General features: G+C 40.4%; 1 protein-coding gene across 2 annotated transcripts in view; it reads right to left on the reverse strand.

Moving 5' to 3' along the window:
• Nucleotides 1-23,411, reverse strand: part of DAPK1 (death associated protein kinase 1) — a 132,303-nt gene that overhangs the window by 26,695 nt on the left and 82,197 nt on the right. For both annotated transcript variants that reach the window (XM_090038616.1, XM_090038617.1), the window contains exons 10-18: nucleotides 22,635-22,724; nucleotides 21,790-21,882; nucleotides 17,738-17,857; nucleotides 15,883-15,981; nucleotides 15,174-15,272; nucleotides 12,875-12,973; nucleotides 8,907-9,104; nucleotides 7,653-7,850; nucleotides 2,846-2,944 (exon numbers count right to left, since the gene is read on the reverse strand). In XM_090038616.1, coding sequence (XP_089894742.1) covers nucleotides 2,846-2,944; nucleotides 7,653-7,850; nucleotides 8,907-9,104; nucleotides 12,875-12,973; nucleotides 15,174-15,272; nucleotides 15,883-15,981; nucleotides 17,738-17,857; nucleotides 21,790-21,882; nucleotides 22,635-22,724 — 1,095 coding nt within the window. The remainder of the gene's footprint in view (nucleotides 1-2,845; nucleotides 2,945-7,652; nucleotides 7,851-8,906; nucleotides 9,105-12,874; nucleotides 12,974-15,173; nucleotides 15,273-15,882; nucleotides 15,982-17,737; nucleotides 17,858-21,789; nucleotides 21,883-22,634; nucleotides 22,725-23,411) is intronic.

The raw sequence follows: 23,411 nt of genomic DNA on the forward strand, positions 1-23,411 counted from the left end.
AAGCTGCCCATGCTACTTGTGACACTTGTACTATGGGTTGGCCACCCCGCTCTAAAGCATGTGTTGGTATAAGATGTGCTATATAAATAATTGTAGACGTACTACAATTTCATCAAACCCATCAAAATAGAAAGCCATAAAGCTTCTTACAGAGAAAATCAGAAAGAAAGCCCTGCATGACAAATCCACTTGAACTTTGTGAATTCAGATGTAGCTGTGATCATAAATTGTCTTAATTTCTGGTAGCTTCACTTAAAAGTTCAAAATTCTTTGAGCAGGAACTTTGAAGAATGTCATGATCTTTGAAAGACAGCTGTATAATAATAGGAGAGATAGTCTGCTGGTTAAGAACTTCCAGGAGAAGCAAGCATAACTTACCCAACAGGATTGTCATTTTATCATAGCCAATGTGAAATTGAAAAACCACAGTATTTTCTGGGTACAAAGTGTCACTTATATTTGCACCATACAGCATATATTTGAATCCCCCACCCAACACATACGCAACTGGTTTTCAGTAAACAGCGTTCCTACTCAAGCTACCTTTATAGATTCTTTAAAAAAGGACGGATTTTTTGAAACAGCAGATGGTTAAGCAAAAAAGGCTCGATTTTATGAATATACATTTAACATATACATGAAGACTACATACGGTTACCTCTTTTTGGTGCAAACAGCTAGTTACAAGTTTAACTGGCTATCTGCATATAGTTATATTAAAAACACTTTGGGGAATATACATAGTACAATTCCAGAAAACCAATCATTATGAGGGAGCAATGAACTGTCAACTGGCATATATGCATGCACCTTTTTTAATATAAAAGCTGATTGTGTATTCCAGAAGCATAAAATTTTCTTAAAATCACTAAAAATATTTCTGCAGTTGAAATTTCAAATTAAAAAATGGTTCTAACACCTACCAAAAATGTTTAAGCACCAATTAACTGAAAAACTGCTCTCAGAAAGAAGAGAATCAAACTATAAGCATTTCAGAGAGAATGACTCTTAGGATTTCCCCTGCCAGTTTAATGTCCTAGTCAAGAAAACAAAACACTGGAAACTTCAATAAATCACCATGTGCTCCCCATTTCCCTCACCCTATATGCAGCATCCTGGCAAACATGTCTCCTGTATAACCAGCCTGCTTCTTCTGGCAAATTTATTATCATTGTTCACTCTATCCTACCTTTCAAGGCAATATAAATTAAACTGCAAAAAAGCACCCTTATTCTGCAATAAAAAGCATCCACACAGGTAGTTATATTGTGTAAGTCTGTCAATGCATTTCCCCCTGTAGACAAGCCTTCTGTCTCACCACAACCTTTGCTATAGTGTTTAATGGTAGTATTACAAATGTTGAATTGAATATATTCTTATTTTTCTTTTTTGGGGGTAAGTTGAAGAGAAACTGGTCTGATTTATATATATTTTTGTAAATTAGAAATAAAGTGGGAGAAGAAGGGAACAGTGATTATACAGTAAATGCTGTCAAACATACAAAGTGTTTACTAGTCACAGACACACACAATGTATTTATATATATATATATATAAATAAATACTTATAATAAATAAATGAATAAATAAATAAATAGTGCTTGTCTGTGACTAGTAAACACTTTGTATGTTTGACAGCATTTACTGTACAGTCACTGTTCCCTGCACATGTATTAGCTTGTTGGTTTCCTCTCTTGGTGTCTCTTTCACAAAATGGCATAGGGGGGAGACTTATTTAAAGTATAAAATAGAAATTATAAAACAGCAAAAACTTGTTTAGGGATTCCATTTAGTATCTGAAAAATAAATTTTTTTTTAATTACTAGGTATTTAGTTGTTGGTGTCCCTTTTTCTCTCACTTTATTTCTAATTAACAAAAATGTATATCAATCAGACCAGTTTCTCTCCAGCTTACACATAATATGTATAGTGTGTGTGTGTGTGTGTGTGTGTGTGTGTGTGTGTGTGTCTGGCTAGTGAAAGAATTTTTGTATCTATAAACACACAGAATTCTCTTTCACTTTTAGAAATCTCAAGTGTAATTTCCAAGTAATGAACTGGAAACCAGTTCCTTAGCAGTTCATAGCTCTTCAATGACTAATTTTTAATGTACATGGACTGTGCAGCTTTTCCTGGACAGGATATCCCGGATAGGGCACACAGTAATTTAGAGTGATTTAGCTGTATTTCTTCTGTAAACAAGGTAGTATTTATTTGTTTAATATATGGTCAATGATATGTGAGGGGAGCTACTTGTTCTTCATCACTCCTCTGGATATGCCAGTCAACAGAACATATCTAAACATTGCTGAGAACGAAAACCACTTGAGGTGGTAGTATTGATGGGAGGCAGCGGTGCAGATCAGTATGACAGGCAGTAATTGCTTTGCAAGTACACCTGCATGCTAGCTCATCCATTCACCCACCCACGCATATATGCCATGAAATATTTTCACTAAAATAAAATCAAAGCTTTTTTAAAAAAGCATCTAAAAAAAGATTTGAAATGTGTTTACACAGGCACTTGACATGCTGAGAAAAATGGCCAGCTGTACTTACTGAAAATAGGCTACAACTAAATTTCCTTTACGGTTCTGCAGATGATGTGGGAGTTGCATTGCACCTCAATTTGTTTTATATTTAAAATACATCAGGCATCATCTGTTTGTGGGCTAGTGACAATATTTGTCGAAGTCAAAATGAACTCTAGTCTTACAACAATTTTTACCGTTTCAAACTACAACTATAATAGGCTATCACTTTTCCTCTGAGACAGGAGTTTTAAGTTGTTTTATTTATGGTAGTAGGAAACAAGTAAAGTAAAGAACATAATGTGTTATACTTACAGAAGTGAAAGCTTCTACATTGGCACCAGTGACACAGAGGAACCGTACAACATCAAGAATTCCATTATTTGCTGCCAGATGTAAAGGCGTTCGCCCATACTATAATAGGAGAAAAATTAAACAAAGTTTCTATTAAGCTGGTTAGAGAGCCTAATTTTCGGACAGGTTTTTTTTCGTTAGAGAGATGCCACATAAGTACATACATGTGCTACACAATTAAGGACTGACAAGAAAAAAAATGTACTGAGTTTTAGAAGAGCTATGCTTGCATAGTTTTAAGTCTGATTTAATCAAAAAATAAGATTGGAGTTCAGGACTTTGAAAAAGGACACTTAAAATAAGACAGGGGTACCACAACTGCACTAAGGTCCCAAGATTTCTGGTGAAAAGTGGGGTTCTCTAACTTTCAGTAAAATAGAGTGGCACAGGACTTTTTTCCAGGAGCAACAGGAGATATCCATAGGCAAGACTGTCAAACGGAAAGGATGTTTTAGCATCTGGGACCTAGCAAGCAAAAAACAGTATACTGATCTGGATTGAGAAACAGGATTTTTGGAGAAAGGTGGGGGGCGAGAAGCACTGAAGAACAAGATAGGAAGATGCAGAAAGGAAGTTGGAAGTGGAAGACAAGGAAAAGTTGGAGAACTAGAGAACGCAAGAAGATGCCAAGATACAGATGTAAAAGACAGATACATCAGAACCTAGAATAGGAGGGAATGATGGTTGAAGAACATGCAAAATATGAAGAAGATGTGGTCTAACACTAGAAATTGCAGAATTTACTAGAGTGGCACCAAGAGGCTGTTGCAAGAAATACCTGTCATCTTCGTTACAGGAATGACTTCTCACTATCTTTGTTTGATTACATGTAGTTAGGTTTGTGAGGCCTGACATTCAACTTACAGACTACAAAATGCTGGCAAATTCTGAATAGTATATCTGATCAATTCAAAATTTCCCAGGACTGGTCTAGGTATCAGTGGGAAGAATGCTACCTAATACACAGAAGGACGGAGCACTGAAGGTAGGAGGGGCACATGAAACTGCAGATGTCTGCTTAGTACAGTTTCAAGTAGTTCTGCAATATTGTCTGTCAGAGTAACCGTTAATGCCTTCTAGCATAAGAAGGTCTGGTTTCAACTCCAGCTGTGCCCCCAGTAAAGCAGAGGTAGGCAACCAGCAACACAGCTGCCAGGAGTGGTGCAAGCTGCCTCTGTGTGGCGCACATGGCAGATTGGGAGAAGACAGACAGTAAAGCAGCAGATAGGGCAGGACGCAGAAAACAGAGCAGCAGGGACCATGCGGATGGGAAAAGAAAGCAGAGCAGATTAGGCAGGGGAAGGGGATCAGAGTGGCACTTGGGAAAGGGGCTAATCTGTGACATGACTGCCTAAAATTTGTCCCCACTGAAGTGAGTAACACTTCACACTGAATTACTTATTTCCTCAACTGAAAGAAGAATGATGGGGCTAGAGAACAGATATGAAGGGGAAATAGAGATTGGGAGCTTAGACAGCTGTGGCATGAGGGCAAGTTTGGGGGTTTCTTGAATGGGAGAAATGTACGAGGAGGGCATACAGAGGCCCCCCCACACAAGGGATAAGACTTGGCATAGTGAGCAGAGAGGGGATGGGAAGATGATACATGGGGAGCCTGTGATAGCCAGAGAGGGATACAAAGAGCCCCAGGTATGTGCTAGAAGCTCAGTCAACATAACAAAGCAAAAGCAGGAGATCCCCTAGTATTTTCTAAAGCCGACAGACACTCAGATATGAATGGTCTTAACCAACTCTTCTTTCCTTCTGTATGGTATCAGATATCAACTTCCAAATCTATGAGCCACTGTCTGGCATTATTGTTCAATGTGAGGATTCCATCTACCCCATCTAGGCATTGCCACAAACAGCAAAAACACTGTCCTCAGAGTGGATACAATCCCTGTATCTTTTGTAGTCACATCTGTCATTATCTTCTCTGAACTTGTAAGTTCTCTTTTCATTTATTCATGACATCTTCTCTCTCCTCTCATTCTAAACTCTTCCTTTTTAGTAAGTAAATTCAGGTTCTCTTATCTTTGTAATAAGGTCCAAGCATTATGTCCTTCAAAGTTTCTAGCATAGCTAAGATAATTACTTAGAGAGAGATTTCTACCCTTCCAAAACCCAGAACCCAAATAAACATGAAGCTCTTTAAGGCTCCTTCCTCATCACAGAACAAAATGTCAGACCACATCAACTGCACTTGTATGGGTAATAGCATGTTTATGAATCCAAGATGTATGCTTAATTAAGTTAACTGAATCACACTGGCAGCAGTTTGCTTTTAAAAAAGGACCCAGCAGAATAACAATGCTATATACAAACACAGCTCAAGTCTCTTCCAAGAGAAAGAGTCTGGTCTACTAAAAAAGATAGGACAAAAATACCTTAGACAAGGTACTATGTCTATTTAACACTTAGAGGCTGGTTATTATTCCCCTTCACACTGAACGCAGCCCAAGAGTCTCAGTCATGAAAAGAGGTGCTACTGGTCTTCGGCTGCATTAACTCACTTTCCCAAAAACATGTTCTCAGCCGTGGCTCTGCATGTAATTGCCCAATCAATCAGGCTTACGCTAACATAAGGGGGTGGAGAACTTATTACCATAAGCTTTCCACTTGGCAGCTACTGATCTTTATATTAAAAAAAAAAAAATATATTGTGCCAGACTAGTCTTTAAGCCAAAAATGCACACTCTTACATAGCTCTCTGCAACACAGCAGCTCGGAGGCTTTGTAATGAATGGAGACATTAATTACTAATATTGTATTGCAAAATTATTTATGCTTTTAGAAAAAGAGCTATTATTACATTTTTTTTATAAAATGTTTCACAGAATACCACAAATGACCCCTATGATTAACTCCTTCAAAGCTGGTGGTCTATGAAAACTGTATGACATAACAATATCCTTCTACCTATGCAGAAGTAGGCATTCAAAGCTAAATGCCATACACTAGCCATACATTGTATGGCAGCAGAGTTTAACTGCTTCCATTAAAAGTAGCAACAGGATAATTTTGTGAAGCAGGTTATTATTTTTATAAAGACTCCTAGAATGAAAGCCAAAATATTAGATCTACAACAGGGGTAGACAATTATTGGGCTGGAGGGCCCCTTTAGCAAATTTTGGTGAGCTGTTGCAGGTTGGATTAGCATACACCCTCCCCGCAAAAACTCCTTAAGTGGCACTGCCCTAGGGCCTAGCCCCATGCTGTCATTACCCCATGATCCTGATCCCAGGGTTTCCATGGAGATCAGCCCAGGAACCCTGCAGGAAGGGCACACTTGGCCAGGCAAATGGGATGGGGCCACAGGTAAGCAGGGAGTGGAGTCTGGGAGCAGGATGAGTGGCCGGGATTTTGTGGTGGTGGCAGCATGGAGCTGAGGCCCATGGCAGAGCCATGATCTGTTCCTGGTATGCTCCTGCCTGTGGAACTGGCGCCTGTTGCAGGGATGTGAGAACAGCAGATTGTGGCTCTGCTCTGGGTCCTGGCCCTGCACCGTCACCACTCCAAGATCTTGGCCCCATCCCCACCTGCTGTTCCCTGCCCGCCTGCAGCCCTGTCCAGCTGAGCATGCCCTGCCCATGTGGGTCCCGAGCCAGTCTACATGGGGACCCTGTCTGCCTACTTTGACTGGCACCTCCAGCTGTAGGTGCACGGTGGACAGGTTGGGGTGCACAGGCAGCAGGGCGGTCTGGCAGTGGCAGATACACTAGAAGATCCAGCCTGCTTGTCATATTTTGCCCACCCTGACCTACAAGAAACTAAATCTTGTTTTTATACAATCTATTTAGAACTATCATAACAAGGAGGACTTAAAAATGCTAACTTAGATATCTAAGAAACAAGCCCTTAAATGTTTACATTAGAAAAGGTTTTTGGGTTTTTTTTCGTTAGCAATCATCCTGTAAAACATTAAAATCAGCATTATAGATGGGAATACTTTGCCAAATACTTCTGCAACTGATTGTATAGTATTTATATGAAGCCAAAAAAAAAAAAAAAAAAAAGGTGGTGAAACGGTATGCTGCTTGATCTGATGCCCTCAACTCTGGAAAACATGGGGCATGCTTAACATCTTTGATTCTCAGGACTTACAGTATCATGATGCTTTATTTAAAAAAAATTAAAAAGGCCTAACACAAGTATCTCATTCACCTTCCAACAAAGCATTTGTTTTCAACTGGTAGTGGCATCTGCCAGGTTAATCACTTATTAGCTAAAAAAGGGGTTCATTTCACAAAATTCAAGATGATTCATTGAATCATACAAAAGTTGAACTGGGAGGGACCTCTGGAAGTCATCTGGGTCAACTCCCTGGCAGGATCATCCTTATTTGAACCTTCCCAGTACTCAAAATACGTAACTGATGACCAGCACCTCTAAATAAATAATAAAAAACCACTTCAGTTGTTTACACTGCCACAAATACCATCTGTTCCTAGTTGCCTAAATATTTCCTGGAGGAAGTAAAACCATATTACTAGACAAGCATGCTGGCATGTACCTTAATATAACTGCTGAAGAAAAGTTTACTGCTACAATCAATTCAAGTCCTCTTTCCTTGCTAAGTAATTCAGCTTCAATGAAGTTATGGTTAACTTCACAAAGGTGGGGTTCTTTAAATAACTCCTGGTAGCTTATTTTGAGGGGGAGAAGAGACTTTTCCTATTGTAATCATTTATAGGTTAAGAGAACCTTAGCCAACCAAAAAAGATAAGATATTTAACAAATAATCTGAGTATTGATTCTGCTTTCTTTACCTTATTAGTAACATCCAAATTACAACTTGTTTCACAGAGTGCCATCACAATAGGAACATTCCCATCTTTGCAGGCCACATGCAGAGGGGTATTTCCATGTCTGTCTTGGAAATCGACAAAACATCCCTGACTAATGAGAGTTTTAACAACTTCCATTTGACATCTTCTCACTGCAAGATGCAGGGCTATGTGCCCATCCTGAAATCACAAAGACAACTGTCTATCATTTAAAAAAAGAAAAAGTTAATTTAACCATACAAACCATTTTTGATAGACTTATAATTCATTTTGTGGCAGTATTATCCTGCCTCATTGATTACAAACCAAAAAACCCCAACACGCCCATGTCAGGACAAATCAACACAGTTTAATTGCAACTGGTATGGAAACTACGCCAGACTAGTTTAAAGGATTTACTGACAGGTGGCAGCCAATGCATAAAAAAAGAATCCAGACAATCTGCTTAGATTTGTGGTTTCAGAGAAGCATAACATTGTATGTTCAGAACAAATTGAGAGAGAATGTATGGCTGGACAAAAAAATAATTGCATTTAGCTCTCTTGTAAGCAAACATTCTACTTTCTTCTTGCGTTTCCAGTTGTAAGCAGTGGCCCTTTGTGCTCTACACTGTTTAAAGGTAACAGCAATTTCAGAATGAACAGTATTTACCATCATGACAACCACATTAAGAACAAGATTTATTCTTTAGGGCCAAATATGGGAGGGATGTGGGGGGGAGGGGAAGATTCTGAACTGATTACACTGTTTTTAAAAACACATTTAGTTTAGAAGTTGGAAAACAATGGAGTGATTTATTCTCTTAAAACCTAACGTGCAGGTGTTGAAAGAAAGCAATATATCCAGTGCCACTGTTTCTTTAGGAATGTAATTTGCAACAAGCTATTCAAGACTCAATGTTCCACCTATTTTCTTAACAAAGAATAAGGATCAGCCATAAAAGTGTAACAGAAAGATAAAAGTTGAGGATATGGGCTTACCTAAATATAGATACAATCATCGGGGGGGGGGGGGGGAGAGGGAGGGATATCAATCAGCAAATCCAGAAATACTGTAGTTTTCAATATTCACTTTAGTATCTTAGAAGATTTTTTAAAAATTTTAAACAACAATGGTTTGCAGCACTAAAATGAAGTATTTTATAGAAAGTAATTTGGAGGTATAAATAGTTCTGTAAAACCCAGGCTTCCTGCACATAATTCTTGACTAAATGCGACTCATCCACCCATAACTTACCTTGTCTGTTGCATCAAGGTCAGCTCCACGCTCTGCCAAGCATTCTACAATATCATGGTAGCCTCTAGCTGATGCAGTCAGCAGTGGAGTCTCCCCTTCTTTATTTTTAATGTTCACATTACAACCTGCTTCACAAAGTGCTTTGGCAACAGGGTAGTAGCCATGCCAAGCAGCACAGTGCAAGGGAGTTTCTTCTTCCTAGTGGTATTGTTAAGTAAAATCAAGACAGCTGAGAGAATATTACAGAACCTACGCTCTGAGTTTCTATTTAAGGTTAAGGTGAATATATTACTATAAAAAGTTAGGACATATGAAATGATTTGGAATTGCTATAATACGTGAAGCTGGCATTATCAAAAGTGAGTTTAAGTCATTATGAGTGTCAGTGAATGTAACTCAACAGCTTCTCTTAACAGTCTTGAATCTGGGAAACAATATTTCTCAGTATAAAGTGCAGTATTCTAGTGGTACCTGACTTTTCAGCAAATACTGGAACCACCCTCCTAGCTGTATCCAAGCAACCAAAGCTAATCATTTATCTAGGTTCTCTCATTTAAAAACATGCCCTTATTCTGTTTTTCATTTACTTAAGAATTAATCACATGGCAGAAAGAGAAAACCGAACACAGGAGATTGAGCTCCCATTTTCTAGCTCTGATGTGAACTTGCAGTATGAGGCATATCGTATTTCTAGGTTTAAAAAGTGCCTGTAACTGACTTAGGAGTGTTAAACCTGATGATTTAGGAGAGTTAATCCACATTTTCAAAGTGACTGGGGACTTGATTAGGGCTGTGCGAAGCTTTGGTCACTGATTTGATTCAGTGGAGATTCAGTGGCCAAATCTCTGAATCCACATCAAATCAGGAGACCCTTTAAACTCTCCAGATCAAATCAGGAAGCCTCTGAATTGATTTGGAGAGATCTGGAAAAATTGGATGATTCGGACAGACACAGCTTTAAATGTCGTTTCTACATACCTCAAGGTGCCTGGCGGCTCGTGAATGCTGAAATGGTGGGGAAGATGAAGTGCCCCATGGGAGTGCAGGGTGGGGAGTGGGGGGGGATGGGGTTCCCAGTGCACCCAGAAGTGGACAAGCACTTCTGGTTTACTTCCAGGTCTCCTGGGGAGCATACGGGGGGGATTCCCCTCCCTCTGGCTTGGCAACCGGTGCCTCCTGGATCTGGGGGGCCATATGGGGTCCCCCCCATGGCCGATCGCCAAACTAGTGAAGCACGCAGGGGGTGGGGGAGGGGGGAGAGAGGGAGAGGGGCATGCGCTCCCTGGCAGATCCAGAAGTGGATTGGAAGTACTTCGGTTCACTTTCTGGTTCGCTGCCAAGCATGCAGGGCACTCCCCTGCACTCCCGTGGGACATTCCATCCACCCCACCATTGCAGCATTCACGAGCCATGCCTGGTACCTTGAGGCATGTAAAAAAAACATTTAAAGCCATGTCTATGGCTGAATTGCTGATTCTCTGAATCAGCATCAAATCTTCAGATTTGGATTTGGCTGAATTGAATCGGGACAGTGATCTGAATTAACGAACTGAATCACTGTCCCTGATTCGGGCCATAACCAAATCGAATATGGCCTGTTTCACACACCCCTAGACTTAATAGCCTGAGTTTCTTGAACAGATAGCCTGCTTGCAAAAACAAACAGAGAAACAAAACCCAACAACAAGAACAGTGCTTTTACTTTGAACTCTGTGCAATCCCACGCCAAGCCTAGCACATGCTCAGAAGAGGCAGTGCATTACTTGGACCCAGCTTGCCAGACATCTGTATAGATCAGGTGCTTTAGTGGCACTTTTATCTAACAGCTAATTGAATAAGCTAATATATAAAAAAGTGCCAAAAAGCCCTGCTGTGCATGATCTATACAGATGCTGCAGAGCCCAGTTGAAGTAACATGTTGCTTCTTCTGGTAAAGTGCATTTTTTTTCTTTCTTTTTTTTTTTTTAAACATCTGCAAGCAGCCTTAAAGTGTATCCTGTGCTTTTATAACAATGCCATGAGGCTTCATTAAGCTTTCTTTGAAACATTAAAATATTTTACAAAAAGATACTATTCTAAGTGCAATGGACTATAATGGGGATTATAACAGCCCATGGAGGCATAGCATTCAGCCCACAGGGCTTCTCATGGGTCCAGAAATTTAGCAGTATAGCAGCAGCAGCAGTGTTACCTGCCATGACTCCCAGAATTTCCAGACTTTTGGGGAGCCCCATGGGCCAGATGACATGGCTTTCTGTGCCAGATCAGGGTTGTGGACTGATTCCATGTGCTGGATCTGGGCAGTGGGGCTGAATGAGTTGACCAACACTGGGTTATAAAAATCAACAGCAAGAAAAAGGTGAAAAAGTAGAAGAGAGTACCCAGGGCAATGAGACCATACATATAACTTCACCCCTGAACCTACAAGATATTTTGTAGCTCATACTAGCATAGAGGCAGGCAATTATTTCAGGCGGAGGGCAGCTGACTCAGTTTTGCCAAGCTGCCGAGGGCCACATGGGTAGCCCCGCCCCTTTACAGGGGCCCCGCCCCCTGGTCACCATCTTGGGACCAATTTCCCAATGTCTTGGGGCCAATATCTCAGGGCCACTCCTGGTGGGGCCCAGAGTAGGGTGCAGGCTGGCAGGGGTCTGTGGAGCCGGGTTGGGCTGCACCAGCAGGGAGAGCAGGAAGCTGACCTGGCTCCAGAGCCCCTGACGCCCAGGACCCCTGTGCTCCTGCTGCCCTGCTCTGGGCCCTGCTGGCATTGGCCCTGGGACACCAGTGCGGGCCCCATGCACTTGCTCACTCCCATTCACCCCCAGCCCCATGGTACAGGTGGGGGGCAGCATGCACTCCTGACCCCCTGTTTGCCAGCAGGGAAGGAGCTGGAGCTGAGTGCAGGGAAAAGTGCCCCCCGCCACCCTCCGGTAGCCCACACTCCCTGGTGAAGCCGCTTGCAGCCTGCGTGGGGCTGTTCTGAGCAAGCACAGGCAGCTCTACATGGGCTGCAAGCAGCTGCTGTGCAGGGCACTGGCCACAAGGTGGGGGCGGGGCCACTTTTTCCATGCTCAGCACCAGCTTGTAACCTGCCCCCCACCCCTGCTGCCAGCCTGGGCCCTGCTGTTGCAGGAGCCTGTTGGGCTTCCCCTGGGTCCTACTGCTTCTGGATCTTGTCATTTTTGACAGGAACCGAAGACAGATAAATATTAATTTTCTAAAATTTTTATGGGTTCCACGGGCTGGATAGAATGGCCTCATGGGCTGGATCTGGGGACGTAAGTTTTCCACAATAAGAGGAAAAGGGGTAAACCATGAGAAGTAGTTTTCATGCCACTTCAACCTTCTATCCTTGGCATGTCTGTGATAGCTCCAAATTGTTGTTGTGCGGATGGTACTCTGACAGACTTCCAGAAGTCTGGAGGAGGAAGAAACTTCTAAGGATCGAGAGACAGCGAGACTTAAGATTTGCTGGATGAAATATCGGCTTTTTTGTTTTCTCACAATGGACGTTGGTCAATAGCTGAAACATCATGGACCTTATTTTTCTTTAAAAACACCTGAGTTCAGTAATTTTAATTTTATTTTTATCCATTTAAGGTAGTTTTGAAAAGATTTACTCCAAAGACAATATAAGAGGGATTACAGGTATTGGCTAAATGAGAGAGGTGGGGGACAGTGAGCCATACCCTACACCACTTTATGGCAGGATATGCTCTTCTCTCTATCACTTTGCTTGGGAAACAGTCCAAGGTACCTTGTACTCTTCAAGCATGAAGATAACTTGACTTGCTCAGTCATGCATTTTTTTTTAAACAGCCTGCATTTATTAGGAGGTAAGAAATTCAAAACTTAAATTCCAATCTTTCTATTTCAAACATGCCAGAAGGCTCCTAGGTAAAAAACTCAACATGAGGACTCTTGGGTTTAAGTTTCTGAAGGAGGATGAAAAACTGATTATTACCTACCTTGTCTTGAAAGTCTGGGTTGGATCCAATACTGCAGAGATACTGAACCACATCTACATGACCATAACGAGCTGCCACATGGAGAGCCGTCTCTCCAGACTGAAATTATAGAAGCAGCACATTCAGGGCTTTTTTCATGTGCCTCACTCAAGTACCCAAACACCTGGTTTGGGTGCTTTGCTGCAAGTTTCTGGTAGAACTTGGGGCAATAGTTTTGGTATTTAAAAGTGTTACATATTACTTTCCATGCCATAAAGCCACAGTTGCAGTGAGTGGTAACTTCTGGGATGTAGCTGCTTTGTTTTAAATAAGGAGTGGCTGACAGATTTTCTGCAAAAGTCCTCCTCCTCTGGAATCTACTTCTCTCCACTGCCATCCCATCCAACAGGCTCTATAGCTGATCTTCCCCCAAGCCAAGGAATTTGAAAAAGTGGTTTTTTGAGGACTTGTATAGTTTTTTACCCTCTGGATTGTTCTGTATGTTCAGTTATCTGTAGATTGATGAACTGCTAAATCTTAGCATAACAATGAAAATGTCACTAATGAATTAGCATCTTCAATAAATCAGGCCAGCCTCGGTAGGCTAGATCTATCTGAGAGAAGATTTGTTTGAGAGCTTGTACAAAGTTGCATTGTATTAGGACTTCAGCTAGCAACTTAAAAAATATATATCCTGGGCATCAGTAAGAATTTCATAGATTTCATAGACATTAGGGCTGGAAGGGACCTCGGGAGATCATCGAGTCCAGCCCCCTGCCCAAAGGGCAGGAAGTCAGCTGGGGTCATAGGATCCCAGCAAGATAAGCATCCAATTTACTCTTGAAGGTGTTCAATGTAGGTGCTTGAACCACCTCCGCTGGCAGACTGTTCCAGACCTTGGGGGCTTGGACAGTAAAGAAATTCTTCCTTATGTCCAGCCTGAAACGGTCTTGCAGGAGTTTGTGACCGTTCGACCTCATCATCCCTTGGGGCGCTCTGGTGAACAGACGTTCCCCCAGATCCTGGTGTTCACCCTTGATAAACTTATAGGTGGCCATCAGATCACCCCTGAGCCTGCGCTTTTCCAGGCTAAAGAGTCCCGTGGCTCTCAGCCTGTCATCGTAAGATCTGTTTTCCTGACCTCTGATCATGCGCGTGGCACTCCTCTGGACTCTCTCAAGCTTCTCCACATCCTTTTTGAATTGTGGAGCCCAAAACTGGACGCAGTACTCCAGCTGCGGCCTCACCAAGGCCGAGTACAAGGGGAGAATGACGTCCCGGGATTCGCTCGAGAAGCATCTATGGATGCATGCCAGCATTTTGGTTGCTTTACTAGCCGCAGCATCGCATTGCAGGCTCATGTTCATCTTGTGGTCAATGATGACCTCCAAGTCTCTTTCTTCTGTAGTGCTAACCAACGTAGCACTGCCGAGCCTATAAGGGTGCTGCAGGTTTTTCCTCCCAAGGTGGAGAACCTTGCATTTATCGGTGTTAAACACCATCAGGTTCTCGTTTGCCCATTTGCTGAGCTTGTCCAGGTCAGCCTGGATCACCTGCCTATCTTCTGGCGTGGATGCTTTGCCCCAAAGTTTGGTGTCATCGGCGAACTTGGCCAGTCCACTCCTGACTCCAATGTCCACATCGTTAATGAAGATGTTGAACAGTATGGGTCCCAGGACAGAGCCTTGAGGGACCCCACTGGTCACAGGGCACCACAATGAGTGACTGCCATCAATCACAACCCTCTGGGTCTGATCACGGAGCCAATTTCCCAGCCAGCGGATCGTGGTGGAGCCAAGGCCACAACTGGCCAGTTTGGCTAAGAGGTGATCATGGGATACCAGATCAAAAGCTTTTTTGAAGTCAAGATATATGGCATCAATCTCTTCTCCCTTGTCCAGGTGATAGGTCACCTGGTCATAGAAGGAAATGAGATTGGTCAAACAAGACCTACCCGCAACAAACCCGTGCTGGCTGTCCCTTAGAATGTTAGCCTGGGCCAGTCCCTCAAGGATGGCCTCCTTAATAAACTTTTCTCAGATCTTCCCCAGGATAGAAGTCAGGCTAATGGGCTAAATCTGTTCCTTATGACAAACTAAAACACTTTAATTAAGGTGGATGGAAAGTACATACACTTTTCACTCATAGGCATGTTTTATTTATTTTCTTACTTAAAAGGAAAGCAGTACTAGGCTATTTATGAGAAGCTTATGTGTTAACTGATAAATAGATAACATTTCATTCATGACACAGGTGAAGTCTACTACCATGGTAATATCTGTTTCCCTACAGTTGCAAATGAGAAGAACTTTGTTCTTACCTTATCTTTAACATCCAAAGGACATTTTTTCTCATGGAGAAATTTCAGAGTTTCTACATGACCATGTCGAGAAGCCCAATATATAGCATTAGATCCAGCCTGTCCAAAATATTTTATTATAAAAGTAAAATAAGCATACTGCCATAATTGAGGATTTTTACTACATATATGAATATGTACACAAAGAAAAGCAATAATGACTTAGTCAATAGGAAAGGCAAAAATCAAGTGTTAGTAATTTAAGTAGGTAACAGTTCCGGCAATACAAGTTATTTGAGTGAAAGTCATCACAGTGCTTTAACAAATCCCCAGTTGAGCCTTTGGGTTTCAACTGGTGACAGCTCAAACAAAATGTAATTTATCTTTCTGTAGCAATCTATTCAATGAAGTTAGGCACTGTGTTCTTAGGATAGTTTTGAAATCCTAACCTAGAAAAGGCAACATCTAAAAGAAGAAACAGCCTCTTAAAGATTAAGAGCTTTGAAATAATATAATACTAGAGTATAGTAATATGGCAAGTTAAAGCCTCAGCATAAGAGAATTACCATTACTACCAAGGGAAAGTCATTAAATAAGAGGTAGAAAAATGTATTTTTCCCTTTATCTGCTCAGAACTGTGAACTTTCACAATGACTGACCTGTGCATCCTGTTAAAATGTAATGAGACTATAGAATACTAAAATAATTAGACACAACAAAAAATCCCAACCTTATCCTGGACATCAATACGGGATCCACGCTTTATGAGTAACTGAAGCATCTGAATGTTTCCACAGCCAGCAGCAATTAGCAATGGAGGTGTCCCATGCTGGAAATAAAATATTGAAGACAAAAATATCTCTTATTTTTGATAGATTTAATAGTGAAAAACTGACAGAGCAGTTTTGACTTATGAGTTTCAAACAAGTACTTGACACACACAGCAAAATGAACACTATTTCAGTCCAAAGAACCTTGTTGCACATCAATCCTCCCTTGTACCGAGTGTTCCATTTAGATAAATCAGGCAATAGCTTGCAGAAATGGACCACACTTTTCCAATCAGGAATTCTAAAATTAGGTTCCAGATCCATATTTATGGATGTAAAAATAAGTGTAGCCTTATTTTTCAAATGCATTTGGGTCCTGCCAGGGGTGTTTTTTAGGTACTGACCTAAGCAACTTAAACTGCTGCTGTCTCCGTAGCTATCCTGTTTGAAGATTTGCATAACTCAATCATTCACAAACACCACACTCTGATAGCTAGAAATATTCAAGATACTTTGGTGAAGAAACAATAAATACCCAGTTTGCAAGTTGATCTTGAAATGATTTACAAAGATGATAAATATCACTCCATTTTACTGAGGGGAAAATGGAGGCCTGGAGTAGGAAACTGGGTGTCCAAGGTCACCCCAGAAAAGTCTGCCATGTCTTCCTCGTGCTGTCTAGACCATTTTGCCTCCTCTATTTAAAAAAAACAACTAAACAACTATCTCTGAACACATTTTGCTGTTCATTTAATATTATGTGAGCCATGCTTTTTGCTCTTCTCTGTAGCTATGAGATATTCACTTTTTTAATAGCCTTACAAAGCAAAATTCTGCAAGTCAATTATCCCTACGGGCCCAATTTGTAAAAGGCTGTTCAAAGGAAAAGTGATGCTCAGAGGATGATTCAAAGGGAATATTCTATATTCAGGTATCTTCACCGCTCTAATAACTCATGGCAAAAATAAGTGCTGATTCCTAGAACAACAACACACAGACAGGATAGCAACTGTAAACATATTGGATTGTTATTTCATTAGATGCTTGTTAACGTTTTCTGCATTGTATATTTTTCTTCTAATTTAAATTACATCACGTTTAATCTTGTCCCTTACCAGTTTGCTATGCTTTAGCATTTAGATTTCACCTTGGCCATTTGACTCCTGTTTTTTAACCCAGTGTGATCCTAACTAAAAAAAACCCCTTTTCTTCCAAACACTTTTTCTTCACTTCAACATATACAAATCATAATGAGAGATGGCCTACCATACCCTCCAAAGGAATGTTAACTGTCCCTTTTCTCTACCTGTAGAACGTGTTCTGGCCAAGATCTAAGTGTATAAGGTAAAAATGAGCCTATGCACTACCTGAGCCTATGCTTTGCCAATGAGGCACGAGTGTTAATTGCAGACACTGCTGAATAAATTTTCAGTTTTGAAAAAGCCAACTAAATTAGTGCTCCTCTTCCTGAACCAATTTTGCCTCCAAAGTTTCCATCATAATTTAATGCACTCACAAAAATATTACTTGTAAATGGTACGGATTTTTTCATTTATGTTCTGAGCCTTTGAAACAATAATACTCAATTGCACTTCCAAGACCAAAAATACTTTAGGCTCCATAAGCAGTTTGAGAAAAAAAATCAAAATAAAAAAACCCAACAATGAACATAGTATTCTTTAAAAAGATTCAAAGTAGCTTGCAAGACATTTGAGCACTTTTCAAATGTTAACATTTTATGTTATGGCCACCTCCTTCTACATAAGAAGCAGAAAGCTGAATCTCCCTATCCTTCAGCATAGACCTACTCCTTACCTTGTTGGGCTGATTGACATCATAATTGGCCAGAGATCCCAGAAGATGCTGCAGCCCAGGAACATTATCATCATTGATGGCATGTATAATGGCTTTCATTACAAATGAATCCTCCTCATCCTGATAATTAGCATGGAAAGAAAAAAAAAAAGCATAAAATATAAAAAGAAAAGAAATCACTCCGCCTTCCAAGTACCTGTCAGAATAAAAAGTGGAGAGGAAGGGAAAAGAGTAAAATTTCTAAACTTTATAAACCCATTGAGCTAAAAGCCTGGAACTTGGGACAACTGCTAAAAATGCAGGTGCACCGAATGGAAAATGATCCTCCCCCACCCCTTTGTTTTTTTAAAGTATGTATTTTTTCCGTCTCTGAACACATCCACTGCATGACAGGGGGCTGGGGTGTTGTGGGTGCTAAGTCTCATGGTTGACAGCCCAGAGGTTGCAAGTCTGAGACTGAAGCAGAAGCGCCCACAGTATGGACTGCCAGATTCCAGCAAATCTGTGAATTTTGCTAAGTACCGTGTCACAAGGACATGAAAAAGGATGGAGATCCCAGAGGTCTTTCCATTCTACCATATGTTTCCTTACTCAGTTTTCAAACTACTAGCTGGGAGTTGCATGAAATAAAATGGTTTGTGACAGGAACTTGAAAGAGAAGAACTAATCATCAGTTAAAGACTGAAGGTAAAAAATACTGTGCTTCTGAGGGATGCTCTGTGTTCCTCATCAACAGATCACCATTGGAAAACCACAAAAATTGGGCAACCTGAGTGCATTACCTGCCCAAAACTACAATTCTTTTCTTAGCTACAGTACTGGTGCAACAGAGCTGAAAACACCGATTCAGTGTTAAAAAGTGCTGTGATACAACAAAGGGTTGAGAAAACAAAGAACGTGGAAGTAGAAAAATAAGAAAAAAGGAAAAGTGGAACAAGAACATGGATTGTACAGGAGGGGCACAGGAAGGATGAAATGGATTTAAAAGGAAGCGCTGCAGAATTTTTAATGCTGGATCCCATTAGTACCTCACAAAAAGAAGTTTACTCAGTTCAAGTTGTATTAAACAATGCAGGCTTTTGCTGATGACAGGGTATTTCCTAACACGTGAAGAGCAAGTGAAAATGAGAAAGCTTTTGCAGTTACAAAGTTATGTAGTTCCAAATGGCTAAACTCAGAAGACAATACTTCTACTTAAGCTGAAAGGGGGTTTGTTTGGCAGCATCTAATGTACCTTCTAGATCCAATCCTGCAAGGTCAGTGAGAGTTAAGAGTGCTCAACTTTTCTTACAGGGTACATGATTGGTGCTTATGTCTTTAGAAGTGTCCTTGCCACATTCAAAGACTATACACAGAGATTTTTCTGTACCTTCATTAAGAGTGCTGTCGTGTCTGCAGCTTGTTTATCTCAATGCTGCCAACTAAAAATGTGTGTACAAATAGAAGTTAGCATTTTCTGACTTATTCTGCTGTTCTGACTGATAAAGGTTAAAGGCAGTGATCTGGGTTGAGTGAGGGAGGGGGCAGGAGGACAAAAGCAGTTGCTATGGTGATGAATCAGGATTTTTTAAATACACTGCATTAGGGTGTCATAAGTGTTAATTTTTACTGTCTTGGGATAGCATCTATCACCCTGAAAATCCTCAGCCCTCCTGTGCCCAACCAAAACGCAACTACTTTTAAATGTGGGGTACAGGAGTTAACCATGCACAGCACAGGACATGAGAGAAGACAGAAGATTCTTGGAAAGGAGTCTGGGGCAAGTCTCTATATACAGTAAATGCTCTGGTAGTCTCTACAGATTTCTAATGCAGAAGCTGCTGGGTGCAGGGACCTTAACACTCCTCTCCTGCAGCTGCTACTGCTCAGCACCCCTCACTGGAAAACCATTCATTTCTGTTGCCAGCAGTGATTGGCAACAGTAAATCTGGTGGGGAGAAAGAGCACAGCTGCAGTAAGGAGGTTGCATTAACCCTCTGGCTACTGGCCTCGTAGGTATCTCTTCTTACCCACTGCAGCAGCAGTATTTTCCCTCCACTCTGAGGAAGTGGAAGCATAAATCTTACAAGGCAACTGGGGCTACTGAGATGTGACCCTCTCACTAGCTGCAGGGGACTCTGCTGTGGATCAGACCAGACCTTAGCAGGCTGGATTTAATCTCTGTGGGCTGGATCTAGTTCGCAGGTCAGAGTTTGCCAACCCCATGGATTAGGCGATTTAAAGATCTCTCCTGGACTTAGAACTTACAGAACTTCACTGATTTTAATGGAGTTGTACATGCCACAAGAGGATCTTGGGGAATGACTTTTGAATGCAATGCAAAGTGCCTCTGACATTTTAGGAAGTGGCAGGGTTGGCGACAGTTTCCTTTTGTAAACCACTGGGAGACTGAACCTGACCCAAAATAACAAGATGTGCAACTACCATGATGGCCTTTGTAGTCTAGCATCCTCTCTTTGACAGTAGCCAAGACTAAGATGGCACAAGAAATTACTCACTTCTAGTGCAACTTCAATGAATTATCCCTCACTTTGCAGTGCCTGGCACAGTGGTTGGCAACCAGGGTGCCACAGCACCTTGGGATACCTTGAGATATTTCAAGAGTGCCACAGGGCACAATGTTAGCACTGTTAAAAGTGCAAATGTGATTTGCAAGATAAACAAGATTTAAAGTAGGAACCCTCAGCGTTAAAAACATTCTGACCTGTTGGGGCCTTTCTGCATTTTGCAACAGAAAGACTATTCTATTATTTTTCTGTAGTAAAAAAAACACAATTGAAAACAACAAGCTAATATGTTTTGAGGGGTGCTTCAAGACTAACGAGGTTGAAAACCACTGGCTGATAATGGAGCTAACTGCCATGGGGGCTTCTTGACAGTAGCATAGTACGACCACTACTCCAACAACACATGCATAAATAAGATTCCAACTGGCAGCTGGCCTAACCCGCAAACATCAGGCAAAGCGCCTCATATGTTTTCCAACTAGATGCAACATAATGTAAGGGCTATTCTACAACTATTTTAGCATGAGACAGTTTCTATACAGATTTTTGAGGTTTCCTCCTCGCCACAGAGACCCAAGGATCTCCTCTGCCATGTGCTTTTTAGTAAGTTCAGTGTGCCATGGAGACCTGCGAGTCTTTACTGGGTAAGCCCAAAGACAGCTGAGTGAATAATGGATTTGGCAGTTTGTTGGCAGTTTAAAAAAAACCCAAAACTAACAATAGAATAAAAATAAATCAAAAAGTTTTTGGGTGAAATGAAATGCATGCCCCCTCCCAATGTTTAAGTACAGTTTGAAATATTTTAGGGTTTTTTAAATTTCAAAATTCTGCTTTATTCCAAATACTGCCAAAAGAAACTCAGACTTCCGGATTATTGCAGGGGCAGGGAAGAACAAACCCATTTATTGAAAAATCAAGTAAAGTATTTCAGTCAATCCAAACCTGCATTTTTTTAGTGAAAGTGTCATAAAACCTTGTCAGCTCTAAGCCCCTTAGTGAGCTACACATCTAAATTCTCAGCTCATTTTTCCCTGTTTATCTGAATGCTGCCTCAAAGCCAGAGCTTCCCTAGTTAACTAACTCTAGTCATTACCATTCCCTTCCTTGTTTTTCTGTGACATTTACCATCTAGAAAAGCACCTTAACATTTTCTTTTATTTCTAAGGACTCCTTTAAATTTAAGTTTTTAAAAAATGAACACCATAAGCAGTTAAGATTTATTCAACTTGTTCAAAGTTTATTTCAAATACAATAGTGCTAACAATTTAAATGAAACTAGGAAGGTACAATAATTTAATATCAACCACTGGTATCTGGGCTCAATGTAGGAATTGGTGAATAAAATTCTATTGCCTGTATTATATAGGAGCTCAGGCTAAACGATTAATGGACCCTTTTGACCTTAATCTACAAATCTTTTTCTTGTCACATATTAAAAGTACCTGCTATATACATTTTACAATATTTCAGTGTTCATGTGTGCTTCACTTCAGAAGAACTTAAATCTAGAGCATTTAACACATACTAACAATAAAATAAGCTTACCAGAGTATCATCGCTCCTAGCAACACTCATATTACTTCTGGACAAGAAGGATCTTGATAATCTTTGGCACAGGGATATTAACCGTACGGATTGCTTTTTAAAAATAAGAAGAGAAAGGCTATATGTGAGGGGAAAAAGAAAATCAAACAAAAATACTTGTGACAGGAATTACTGCATGTTTTAAAAAGAACACCTGGGTTACTAACAAAAAAATAAATTTTTAATTGTTTTCATTATTATTCTGTTTCTTCCTTGAATGTTACCTTTTTCTCTAGTTTCAGTGTAAATTCAGTATATGTGGTGAAAAGGCAAAGTTATCTTCCTTGACTGTACCTACATATGCCCATACTCTGTGTCCAGAAATTGGGCACATGCTTAAATCTGTTTGGAGAAATGTTCAAAATGCTGCATTTCCCTCAATTTGTCTTGTTTGATATTTTCTTTATTTATTTTTAAATAATTATCAGCATGCATCTCTAGTTACACCATTTTTGCTGTTATGCCATTTTGTAAATAACTAAATTTGTTAACAGCTTCTAACATGTAAACACACTTTTATTCTTAGTCTTCATAACTGAAGTTACCCATTAAAACAGTATGTCCATGCACAAGTGCGTATTCTTTATTGAGAAATTGTGCTGAATTGGTATAAAGAGATTTTTATCTCCTCTTCCCCCGTTCTGCAAGCATTTTGATAATACAAATATATTTTCTATATACCAATACATAGCATATTTTAAAGATCACCTGAACAATAAGCAAACAAAACAATTTTTTCTAATATTTTTCCTTAAAAGACCATGCCATTACTTATCACTATCATGAACACCTACTGAATAACTTACTTTCCATTTTCTTCGTGCTGCAAACTTCTTGAATTTCTCCATGTTTACTGCAGATGCTTTTCTACTAAGTGCTTGTTGGGTATCTTTAGGCTGAAAGGAAAAGAATCACAAAAGGATACTTTGAATTATTCCACAGGTTTCACAAAAACTGTACTGCAAACAAGATACAGCATTTCGTGGGCTCCCTTATTAAGATCCTAATGGGATCTTAATTATGGACAATTCAGCTGTTAGGGTTAAGTACTAAAGCAGTTTACTACTTCATTGCCAATCATCTTGGCTGTAAATGCACAGCCCACAAGATCAGTCATACTTGACTGCTCTATTTAAAAGAAAGGTCATTTCATAAGAGTAATGCTGAATATTAAAAAAATTAGCAGATATAAATCAAACAGGTGATGGACCATTATTTATCCCTGACCTATCACTTCTGAGAGTGAACAAGAGTGCACAAAACACACAAGCAAGCAAATGCTGACATCTTACTATATCAGCTAAAGTCTTGTTTGTTGTGAGGATTTTCTAGCTGGATTTTAAATGCGGCCCAGGATTTGTTCTTTCTTCCTTCCTTATAATCAGATGGATAACCAACTTATCCTCGTTTGCTTCACTAAAAAAAGTTTAAAGCACATCAAGTTCAAATCACTTGTATACAGCCCTGGAGCCTATCCCAAAATGTTGTATCCCTCTGTAGTAACTGACACTAAATGCCAGTTACCAGCTGAGTACACTGAATCCTAGTGTAGGATATAGCATTTTCTGGGATTTGAAAGGCTC

Source organism: Crocodylus siamensis, chromosome 3 (genome assembly GCF_052110815.1).
Source record: "Crocodylus siamensis isolate JL-2025a chromosome 3, ASM5211081v1, whole genome shotgun sequence".
Lineage (NCBI taxonomy): Eukaryota > Metazoa > Chordata > Crocodylia > Crocodylidae > Crocodylus > Crocodylus siamensis.